This window comes from Stegodyphus dumicola, chromosome 2 (genome assembly GCF_044657685.1).
Source record: "Stegodyphus dumicola isolate Sdum_Otavi_A_Nest chromosome 2, ASM4465768v1".
In the NCBI taxonomy this organism is placed as follows: Eukaryota; Metazoa; Arthropoda; class Arachnida; order Araneae; family Eresidae; genus Stegodyphus; species Stegodyphus dumicola.
In genome coordinates this window covers 98,739,968-98,752,759 of record NC_140769.1, presented here as the reverse complement: position 1 = coordinate 98,752,759, position 12,792 = coordinate 98,739,968, and the positions used below count along the sequence as shown (strand labels likewise).

At 33.0% G+C, this 12,792-nt stretch overlaps 1 protein-coding gene and 1 long non-coding RNA gene across 3 annotated transcripts in view; one reads left to right on the top strand and one right to left on the bottom strand.

The window, feature by feature from the left end:
- Positions 1 to 12,792, top strand: part of LOC118187313 (uncharacterized) — a 160,598-nt gene that overhangs the window by 35,558 nt on the left and 112,248 nt on the right. The gene's annotated exons all lie outside the window — the stretch shown is intronic.
- LOC118202425 (putative G protein-coupled receptor AH9.1) overlaps positions 556 to 12,792 on the bottom strand; it is a 191,517-nt gene continuing 179,280 nt past the window's right edge. The window contains exon 2 of the mRNA XM_085810955.1: positions 556 to 3,163. Coding sequence (XP_085667081.1) covers positions 2,017 to 3,153 — 1,137 coding nt within the window. The 5' untranslated portion in view covers positions 3,154 to 3,163 and the 3' untranslated portion in view covers positions 556 to 2,016. The remainder of the gene's footprint in view (positions 3,164 to 12,792) is intronic.

Here is a 12,792-nt window from a genome sequence, read left to right as displayed (position 1 = left end):
TGAATGCGGTCGTACGGTGGGATTGCACGATGTACCATAATAGGCAAACTCTAGACCATTTGGAAAGCTTCAGTTTGTGTAAATTCTTATAAAAACTGCAATTCATCCCCTTTTTTCTTTTTTTTTTAAGAGTTAATATGGGAAGGCATTACCAATTGACCTATAGTACATTACTTTTCGTAACCTCCATACTTTTACCTGTGCCTGTACTGATACACCCTGTAGCCCGATCTCACGTTGTTTCATCTTTTGTTGTCTTTCACGTATTTAGAAGGAATGAAATCTTTCTTACTTTCAATATTAGAGAAGCATATTAACCCCAATATAAATAAGAGAATCAAGAGCTTTTGATAAGAGATTAATTTATCTCTGAAGTATCAATCATTTTACATTAATAGTTACCTGCAGATAGGAAAAAAAAAATATTTATTAGGTATTTTGGTCGAGTACCACGTGAACAAGAACAGTAACTGAAAGTATTTCTGATCTTTTTAAGATAATCGTATACATTTATTAATTCCAAAAATCATTGTCTGTTAATAAAAATGACTAACGAATAATTAAAAAATTTTATTCCATAAACACATACAAATATTTTGTAAAAATTTAAGATCTTTACAACCATCACAGAATTTAAAATGCTCTCTGGCAGAACTCTTGTTTCGACATAAAAACATAAAAAATCCTAAATTCGAATTTGTTCCATCTAATTCACTGGTGAAATACTCAGTTTAAGAATTACTAAGAAATAATCAAATTCAATACAAGCAATAAAATTAATTTCATAAATAGAGGGTCGATAATATCACAAAACACATCTAAGATGTAAGTTATTAAATATTGATGGCAGAAGAAAGCTTAAAAATGTCATAATCACAGATTGAACAATTTTGTGTATACAAAAGAACAAAATGAACTCATCAAAATGCTAGATTTTCTGAACATTTTGCGTGCTGATGCATTTCTGAAGCTCGAAGAAAATTTTGTTATTTAAATATGTATATATATAACAAAATATATCAAGTAAACTCTTATATAATCACAAAGATCTATTCCAGATGTTCATTAAGAAATCCGCTACATAGATGTTAAATATTTTCATCTAATTGACCAGTGCCTTTATCTAAAGTATGCACTTTCATAATTATAAACGGATTATACTTCATATAAATCGTGTATTTCCGCCACAATGTTTTACACACTCCACGCATTTTACTTCGGGACACAGTTAGCCGCCTTTCAAATGCCCATAAAAAGTAAGCGGAAGTAGCATTTATTATATTCACATCTGTTAGAGCATCACATAACTGTACGCTATCCTAAGAAATATACTGAAATGTATTTTCTTCTCTTCACAGGTAAGTCCTTTTGTAAGCTATCGTTCTTAAAAATTTGACACTAAGAATTTGTAATTGTTAAATCTAAACGTGATTAATTCTACTACCAGAATATCTTTTAAAGAAACTTCCAAATTAAAAAAATAACTCTGGATTTATAAATAGCAGCAATAAATGTCATGCTAAAATTGTATCCTTCATTTTAAGGAAAAAAAAAAAAAAAAAAAAAAAAAAAGTTAAGCGTCATGACTTGTTTAGATATACGAAATGGCAACATGCGAAACAAGCAAAACAAAGTATTAAACTTTAAATACTATTATATTATTTTATAAAGTCTTGAAGCGTCATCCGTTCGTTTAAAGATATTCATGATTTCCATGAGCAAAAAAACCTTTTCCTTCCAAAGTAAATTGATAGTTTTATTTTCATAGACGAAAAGAAAAAATCTGTGAATCTTTTTTCTAGCACATTACCTTCATTGCTCAATTATTCATAACTTTAAATCTTGATTCAATTATCGAGCCCTTATTATGCTCTCATTTCAATAAAGTTAAAACCCAAGTATCTCTAGTCAATTTGATATTACACTGTAGGTGTAACAAATGTATGTTACATCTTACTAAACCTAAAAACCATATGGCACAGCGTATGCTTGCTCAAATGGCTAGGATTTCCTTATTTAGTATTTATAGTTACTCTCCACTGACGGTTTACTGCTCGCAGAGCTTGCGTGAAGAGTAGGTTTTGTGCAAGTTGCTAGCGCCAAGAAAGTCCTTCGAATTTCAGAACTGCACATGCAATAGACGTAAAAGTTCATCGCGTAGTTTGATAGCTCTAAAACATTAGCAATGGCTCTGAATAACTGAAAGCCAAAGTTAAATTCTTTGTCGTCACTATTCAGTATAGTTAAAATGGCAGCTGGTGTCATGCTAATGAAAAAGAGTATCACAATACCAGCTAACAATATAATAAGTCTTTGTTCTTCTCTGTATTTTTTGTTACCATCCCTCTGCTGCTGACTGGAAGAATTGGCATTGGGCATATTCAGCATTTCTCTCCTTTTGCTGAGCGTTTTCCTAAAAGTTACTATGATGGTTGTATTCAAAACTGCTAACAGCACCACAGGGCCAAGTCGGACAATCACTTCTTTAACCATGAGATACACTTTAAAAACCGTATGCGATGCCACTGGCATGTATTCGCACGATATATATTCAGTTTTGTTGGTGAATGGCACTGCCACTGCCACAGGCTTCTTTTGAAAACAAACGGGTATGTACAAAATGAATGCAGATATATAAGCCGCTGCTATCGAGCGCTTGGCACGTTCAGTATTATGTACTTCTTTAAATCTTGTTGGCAAGCATACTGAAAAATATCTATCGATTGTTAAAGCTACAACCAAGAACACGCTGCTTGCCATGAAGGCATTCACAAGAGGCATTTCAATATGTGAATAGTATACAGCAGCCGTATACGTCCTGGGCTGCATGCCATGAAGTCTGAACATAGAACTCAAACTCACCACTAGAGACATGAGATCAGAAATGGCGAGCCATGTAAGGTAGACGAAGGTAACTCCTTTGAGATTAGGCCTGGTGAGAACGGCTAAATTGATAGAATTTCCTAGAATTCCAAGGGCTATGATGATGGAACTTACGATTCCATAAGCGATGAATTTTAACTTTTCCACACTTTCGTTAGTAGAGCTTTGAAGGGCAGCGGCAGATTCAGTGAGTAACGATATATTCCCCCAAAAAGTAGAGTTTGTTTCTGAATTTCCAAGATGGATGCCTGGAGTTGGACACTCTCCCATTACGTATTGTCTGAAACAAAGAAAGAAAACATTAACGGGAATGGAAAAAAATATATGCATCAAATGTATAACAACGCACATGTTTCTCAGAAGTAAATATTTCTGCCATAATATACATTCGTGTTTTAAATCAATAAAAGTTTGTATTTCTCTATAATATATTTTCTCTATTTTTTATTATGTTTAAAAATATTAAAGAACGTCTCATTTATTATAGTGAAATCCATTTTCAGACCTTTTATTCTAATATAATCTTAAAATGTTTCTTCCAGAAAATATACTCATATTAATAAACATTGCAATAACTTGAAAGATTCAAAAAACTCAAAAGTAGTGTATCTGCAACCCGTAATGATACAAAGAAAAGATTATTTTTGTATTAGCTTGCAAATTCACTGTATTTGGTAAAGCCATTATGTGTTGCAATAAGAGCTTATTTTCATTGTGGCATTGGATGGAATAAATTTTGAATGTGAGCTCAAGGAGTAACGTTCCATATCTTGAAACGCTATACACGTTGAAAACTTGTTGCGTTAAAGGTTTTTTTTTTGCCCCTAGCCTCTCGGGTTGTCATTGGTCCTTTACAATGCTTTTCTTTGCAAATGTTTTGAGCTGGAACTTTTCGTCATACGCGTGTCGTTCCAACGCAGTTTATAGCGCTGATCAAGTTGCGCACGAAAAAAAAATAGGTGTGGTCATTCGAAAATTTCGAAATTTTCCCTCCAACCATAAACGTGAAAGCAATTTTTGTTCTAGAGCAGTGGTGCACAAACGTTTTTCGACTGCGACCCCTTTTGTAGAGAGAAAATGGTACTTACGTATTAACGCAACCAGGCCAAAATTCGCATAAACCGCCAAATTTGGCGACCCTACTTACGGCAACCTTATGTTAATTTATTAAAGCGAGGTGTGCGTAGTTCGTATATTCGTTCGTTGCCCACATTGTGCCATTCGTAGATTTTTTTTTAATCCTATTAGATAAAAAAACTTCTAAAGAAGCTCGTAATGCTTTCTGAGGTATTGTTGTAAATTTCTTTAAATGTGCACTTTGAATTTTCAGATTTTCAGCTCGTCTTTGAAAAAAATCGGCATCTTTATTTTGAAGTTCTTTATGTTCAGTTTCCAGGTGCCTTTTTAATTTAGCTGGTTTCATGCTCTCATTTGCTAATTTTTCGTTGCAAATGACACATATTGGGCGTTCTTCATCATCAACAACACAAAATGTAAAACCATACTTAATAAATTCCTCATTATATTTTCTTATTTTTTTAGATCGGGCATTTAGTTCAGTATTTTGCGACTCCTCATCAGTATTTGTTCGTTTGTTAGCTGAAGATTTACCTGGTGTACATATTACCCATTTATTCATTATGAAGATAGGAGTTAAATTATTTAAACTAAAACAAATAATATATAAAATTTTCTTTTTTTTTTTTCGAGAAATTCTTAAATTAACAGAGATCTTTCTCTAATGATAGTACATACCTGATAACAAAGAGTAGTAAATCCCGATAAAAATATAAAAAATCATAATTACACAACGTCGCAAGATAAAACTCGAGGATAAACTAAAACAATTGCAGGCCAACTGCTACATGCTACAACTTCCTGCGAACACTTCACGTCTTCACTCTGACTATCAGATACACCGCGTACCTCGCCATCTGATTCGCTGATCACGGAAGCGAATTTTCCCCCTTTCCCTGCGGTTAACGCATGGAGGTAGGAAAGGGAGGAGGGGCCATTCCGCGCTAGAAGTGAAGCACTGCTTTGAAGCTTGGGTCACCAGACGGAGTGTTTTTTGTTTACATTCAGAAGCTCGCTTGACAAGATTCTGATAGTATTTCGACACACGACAGTTCCATAGAAATCGAAAAAGGGACACTCTCGCATGAAAGAAACATTCATAGTGTGATGGATAATAGCAATTTGTATAGTTTACTGAAATTTACGCAAAAATCACATCTTGGTTATTTTTCGATAACTAACAACAGCGATTTTGATTATGAATTTGTTTTATGAAATTCTAAGCTGTTGCACTACAAAAATGTAGATTTTAAGAAAATTGCTAAAAGAGATCTGCCAAAATTTATTTTCTAGAAGATTTGAAAAGTTTGAAACTTGATGGCTAAATGTAAATATAAAATTATGTATGTTAAAATATTTGTAATTAGGCACATAGGTCAGATTAAGTTTCTATTAAATAGAGTAACGCATGCAAGGGCTATCTGCCTAAAGAGAGAGATGCCATCGTGGAGGAATTTTGAAGAAAAACTGACCTTTGACTGGGTATTAAAAATAATACTTATAATTTTCATTCAAATTATATTCATATATATTTTTTATGTAAAACTTTCGGGTGTATGCTAAATTAGTGTAAATTACTTTACACGAAAAATATAGTGAATGCACAGAAATTAAAGATTTGCACATGCCGGAAATGATAAATAGGAAATATGTATGGGTATTTATGCATTTGCTTGCAAAAAGCATATATCTGCCTTTGACAAAATACTTAAATATTCATTAAATTATTTATAAATGTATTTGAAATGAAGAATTTATTCACTTATAAACAACTGTGAAAGTACTGTGAAGAAATCTAATGATTAAATGTATCTAATTTATAATGATTATAAATGTTATCTAAATATATAATAACCTTAATATTGAATTGTAAACATAAACTGAAATCCTGTTGACAAATACGTTATAAAACTATTTAAGCAAGAATTGTTCGTATTGGAAAGCAATCTGTTAAAAGGTATTGTAAAGCAAGTGCTATGAGATGCGCACTTAAGAACGTAATAAAGAGTTTTGGAATATGTATTGTTGAAATGAAGGGTAAAAAAAAATCTGATAAGTATAATTAAAAGAATTATTCCCTTTACATTTTATAACTCAGTTACAAGTTTTAAATAATACTTAAAAAAAAAAAAATAAAATAAAATAAAATAAAAAAAACTTATTTTATTCCCTTTCAGAAATGGTCAGAGAAAGTCAAATACTATTTAATACCTATTTAATTATTAGGAATTAGCGAAATACTTTAATTCTCTAATTTAAAATGAACCGAATAGAGCATTAATTATAAATTGACTTACATTTTTCGATTTAAAAGAAGCCAAAAAATCATGTAATATTTAAGAAAGTATTTTAGGAAGAAGCTCTATAAATAGAAAAGAAATAATGCATAATTTTAATATTAATAATACAATAAACTTTGATCTTAATTTTTGTACCTTAACCGAATAAAATAGAATTACCTTAATTTTTTTTTCCTAGTGTAATTAACGAAAACTTGTGAAAATATTTCATTCAAATTAAACCATTCTGAGAAAACTGTCCTGTGAAAAGTATAGCATTTAATTCCGTTCAGAATGATATGTTGTTTAAAAATATGTTGTTTTCACATACTTAGGACTCTGAAGTGTTGTAGAAAAAGAAAATATATACATTTATATGTATATTTGCGACGTAATTACAAAATATTTACACCCGAACGCGTCAAATCCCATACAACTCAATGGTAAATGACCCAATGTTTTGGTCACCACGTAGGGATCGCCGGTGCTTCAGAGCAGGGTACGGAGAAACTTGTTTAGGGCGACTCCATCTTACTTCCTACCTCCATGGGTTAACGTCTAGTCAAATAGGCGCTTTTCAGTAAAACTGGCGAAGTACCGCGAAGAGGGCGCTATCTACCGAAGTGAAAAACTTGCGTCTTCACACTTTACATACATTACGCATTACGGTCAAAGAAAGAGCGGACAGCATGAAATTGCAATTAAACAGTGAGTGACGGCGCTTCACTCTTTATATGTACACTGTATGGTATGCAACATGCAGGCATAATGCATTTCATAAAAATTTGGCGACCCCCCAAAAACTTCTGGCGACCCCTAGTTTGCGCACCACTGTTCTAGAGCACCGTAATCTGGAGCGTACACCTTCAAAAAACAAGATTACACCCGAAATTTCAGTTCGACTGGTTGAGCAAATAAGGCAGCTAGGATTTCATATATCGGTGAAGCTTTTTTATGACCATCTTGTATTTTAAATACTAAGGTATTTAAAATACAAGATAATACAGTATAATAGTGCGTCGCCTGCTTTAATAAATTTAAGAAATTCTGATGAAAAGGGGAAACTAAAGTGATCCTTCCACAAGAAATAAATATGCTGTTAATATAACGGATGTTAGAAGAAATAAATAATTGATTGAAAACATTTTTATCTCAAAAAGAACATAAAGCCAGCAAAAGAGACTGCTTTTCAATTTGCATATCGCTCAATATTTTTATATTGTGAAATATTTCACTCTCGAATTCTAACGTCAAGAAGAATGAGTGCATTTCGAAATGCGTCACTCTATTTAATTAATATATTTTTTACCCTTTCTGCTATTCTTTTAATTTGAGCTGTGTTTTCCTGTGCTCTTGTCAAATTTAGAGTCAAACAGCATTATTTAAATGAATATGGAGAAACATGTCTAGAATAATAAGACTGAATTCAGATGTTTCGAAATGGGTGGAAATTAGTTTGTAAGCTGTGTTGTTGTTCTTCAAGATTAGTACAGGAATATAAACCTGTACGAACCGCAAAAGTGACAAAGTTTCACCTGTTGGATACAGATTCACAGCTGGATCATTGTCATAAATAACCCATCTGCCCTATGGCAACGTTGGTCCAGTTTAATGAAAAATTATTGGTTGAAAAAAGGAGAAATAAAAAAAAATATCGGGGATTTTTTCTCATCCTTGAACCGCCAGCAACTGAGCGGTAAACTCGCTGAGCACTGATAGTTCGTTCTGGGCTGGATTCCAACCCCCGGGCTGGCTCCTTTAGCATTTTCACAGTTTCCGACATATGCTACATATATATGAGTCAATATCCTCTACGAAAGCATCCCTTTCCTTAGGCAGTTAGCACGCTAGGCTTTGTGTGCTTTTCCGTAATCAAACCAACCACTATCCTTTAGTTGTGCATTTTATGATGCATTGGAAAGAGACCTTGGTTCTAGCTGCCCAACACCCACAATAATGTTATGACCTTTTCTTACAAATATGCATTGGGCAAACACTTCGAAAAAAAAAACTCAGATATTTTTTATCTATGTAGAATGTAGATAATTATGTACTTCTCTCAGTTCTGTGACTGCATCACTCTGTTCTTCCTTGCAGCAAGCGGTAAACTCAAATCTCATTAAAAATGCAATTATGTTTTTAATGCAAGTAAATGTTATATGAATTTACATTTTATGATTAGGATTTGGCTTCGTTTAATTGAACATGGAAAAGTACGTGAGGGCTATCTGTCTAAAAGACGGATGCGTTCTTAGAGGATTTGCTTAGGAGACTAGTTACACGTGGAAAAAATCGCGAAACCGCCCATGCAGCCAGCAAGTTCGCCTGGAATTGAACTCAGATCTACCATAATTCAGCATCTTTTACCGTTCTGCCTCCGGTGAGTCTTTTGTGATTAGGAAAAACGCTGGTAAAACGACAAGTAAAATTTGCAAAGCAGACCCAGTTTTACCGTCGCGTGAAGAACTATCTCTGCAGAATCTCTAAAAATAAAATCATAGATTTCCCACGTTTACATTAATAAGTTTTCAGCTTATTCAAATATAGTTCTTTTCAGATTTACTCAGCAGAGATCTTTATTAAGGAGCATTACAAACGTCCATTATTCCCAACGCAGATCTTCAGTGAAAAAGAAGAAATCAGCGTTTTCCACAGAGTCTCGAAAATCCATTATGTGAGAAGCGAAAAGTTTCTAAGTCGTCGGCCTACGCAAGAAATGACCCAGTTAGCCACTACCAATGCAGAAATGGCTCTCGTTCTCTAGCCACATAAAGTTTCAGCCATCCATCATGCAATGAAGGAAATGTCTTCTCGATCTTAATTGCATAATATGTTCACGCAATGGAGAGACAAGCGCAACAAATGGAAAACCCTGGATTCATTAAATGATAGTCGGCTACATAATTTTACACAAGGCTTTAGGAAAAGATGGTTAATATTAATTATTTAAATACTATTGTACATTTTTCGTAAATATATTTTTTCGAATATTCGAATGTAGAATGACATTTTACGACTTACGGTTTTTTTAATTCGATTATTTTATCAACTGATTTCTGAATTGGAAGGGTAACTTGTAAGAATTAAAATAACCTCTTACTGGCTCTTGTCGAACATTTAGAAGTTTCTTTCAATCTTGGCCATATTCATTTCTGGAGCTGTAGAAGCAATTTTTTGGAAATTCCCCTTCCCCTTTAACAACGTCATATATGTTCATTTTTCTTATCATGCTGTTTTATTTTTCATATTTAATAAACCCATGGCTTTGCTCGTAATGTAGTGTTACTTATGACTGTGACCAGCATCTATCGACAACCCTTAATTTACACCGTATTTTGGAACAAAACCGGTGGTTTTCTTTGCTCTGGTGCTAACCTCTCTTTCAGCCAATTACTAGTTTCCCTGACTCTGGCTCATCACATGACCTGTCAGAGCAACACCAGCTTTTCTTAACAATTTTTGCTCCGCAAACCGGTCAAATTTACAAAAATATTTCGTGGACCGGTGGTTCCCTTCCCCACCGAAAAAAATTCACAAGGTATTAAAGAACTACTACAAAAGTTAATTGTAACATTCTTATCATCATTCTCCTACAATAAATGTAGCGATATGTAAATATTGTAATTACTGTATATAAGTAAATAAATCTTTGAGAAAATACAGAAAATTATAAAAGATAATCCCCAAAACAACGGACCAGTGACGGTCCGGTGGACAAGCGATTGAGAATACCTAATTTATCATACTGAAGCGCCACCTGTTAACCTCTTCGCGTCACTTTTTTCTTTGCTCAAGTGGCAATAGCTAATATAATCGGAATTCATAACAGCAATTGAATTTGGTTCAAAACCTTCGTTGTCATTTGCTTAACTTCTATTATCTTGTTAATAAAGTTAATTAAAGAAATTCTTTTTGTTTATTACAGTAATAATACACTTGCCATTACTCAACGGACTTAAAAGAATAAGTGATGTTTCTCCACTGAATACTAATATGTGTCGTTTAATACGAGTATTCGTTACTCGCAAATACAAGTTCGTGGCACAATGATAGGTCTCCTGATATTAATAAACGTAAATTAAGCAGATAACAACAGACACGCTGAGAAAGCTTGAGATAATGCGTTGCGCAGTATGCATGATGACATACACAGTTGCCAGATTTTAATATTTTTCTTTTGTAAACGACGGCAGATATATTGTAATGATGCTTCTGAATCTGGAAGATGCGGACCGGAGGCTGAGAATCTCTGGTCTACACCACAGGTTTTCCTCCTGATGAACGTTACTCGCTTGCTTCATCCTCATTAGACTGGTATATATTTCGTTCTTCACACGGAAGTGTTTATCACTCACTTTAGGCTACATATGTTCCTATTAATCTGAGAAATGACGAGAAAGGGTTTCGGCCAATGAAACCGTAACCGTGCATCGTGGCCTGCGACCACCTAACAGGACACATTAGTGTGTTAGAATTTACTTTACGAGAGATTTCACTGACCTGCGATACATTTCAAGTTTTAATGAGAATTTCATCTTTCATGTTTCCTCCTTGAGTTATTTTTAGCTGTTTACCTTACCTGTAGAAATTGTTATTTTTCTCAATAAAGTTTCAAGAAGTCTCTGTTCCTCTGACGTAGTTATTGAGGAAATCAGTATGAATCCATGAAGAAATTTTATTTACAGATATATGCTTCTAATATCTTTGCCTAAATATTGTAGATAATTTTACGCGAGTAGTTTCAACAATCAGTTGAAGGGTCTGTATCTATAAAAAAGCAAATTAATTAAATGAGCGTCTTGGAGAAAATTTCGAGCCAACTAAACATTCTTCATCCTCTCAAGGTAAAACAAATACAAATTTTTTCCTATTACTGAGTAGGAAAAATTCAGGCATGAACAGTTATAAACGCTATAAAGTATCATATAACTATTAAATTAAAAAACGTGATGTGGACGCCCCATGACTTCCTTGTACAGACTATTAAACTATACACAATTTTTGCTGCAATTTATTTAAACTTACTTTCTCGAATTTCATTAGAGATATATTTCTTATTCGATTAATTCAGTTATCACTTAGTGGCAAGGTAAAAATACATACAAACTCAATCTTCATTGAAAAATGCAAAATAAGGAAAAACCTAAAACACCAAATACAATTAAAAACAGTTAAAAATCAAGGTTTACAAATAAATTAGAGTTTCTAAGCAAAAACAAGCAATTCATTCAGCGGCAGGATGATAGAAGCTTTGGTGCACAAAACTGAAAGTTAACTTTCTTTCACACTGGACAAAGAGGCATTGATGTCGGTGCACCAAATGACTTAATTGACTGTTCTAGTAAGAGTTGGAAGTGTAAATAAATAGCGCTGCTTAACCTTTTAAATTGTTGATAATTCAACAATTATTACATGCACTTTAACTTAAGGAGTTAAAAACATAAGAACAACATAATTCAATCACTTTAAAATAAACAATGCACACTTTACCAACATGTAAAAATAAAAATATTCAACTCAGTGGTAACAGAGTGGCAATTTGTATGTATATATATATATACACTTTAAATAAAAATATAGGGGACTATGCAAGGTGAAAAATATGCAAATATAAAAATTATAATTTAAACTAGCAATAGCCATAATTTCCCTTCTGTATTCTGTTGAATATCTTAAAATTTAGTTATTGTATACCTTTTTAAAACTAACTTTGGCTCAACTTATGGGGCCGAACAAATTAACATAATCCAAACAAATCTAAATACATAACAATCAAAAGATCAATCGAATGAACAATCGTATATCATTTCGAACAATCAATCGTATAGTGGTATTGGGTTAGTACAAGGGCGCGTTGTGAAGCCCACTAGCGAAAAATCAATAACCCCAATTCAATAAAACTCCATATTTCTTAAAAGCCTCCGGGCTCAAACAAATGGAGGGACATGACAAACCACACAAGATTATACACAAAATTATACACAAGATAAATACACAAATACAATTAAATTTTAAACACACATTTATTAAATTCTAGAATATTATTATATTACTAAATAATGGATAACTGATCAGCAATCCTACCACATACATTTACTATGAAAAGTAACACATAATGTCGCACGCAATAGCTTACAAAAATTAAGATTAACATTATCAAATCTTACTGTATCATAAGAGTAACACTAGTATTTCTCACATTTCATCTTCTAACTTTAAGTATTTATTCTCTTTAAAAACACTGATAATTTCCACATCGATTAATTTAAGTAATTGCTCAAATTTCAACAAACATTAAAATGACGACTCTTGCTTGAGTATTAAGATAATTATTAAAGTAAAACAAATAAAAAAACAAATCACTCACGGGGTGAAGTCCATACCGCACACTCCCTTTACTCGGGAATATCTTTGTAAACTGATTAATAAGGTGATTTGACAGCTCCACAGATTGTCCAGCGTCCAAAGTTTACTCGAACACCACATTATTTCTGCTGTCCTTTATTCACAAAATCATCGTTAATGGAGATACAGATCTTGCGAATTTTAAAGA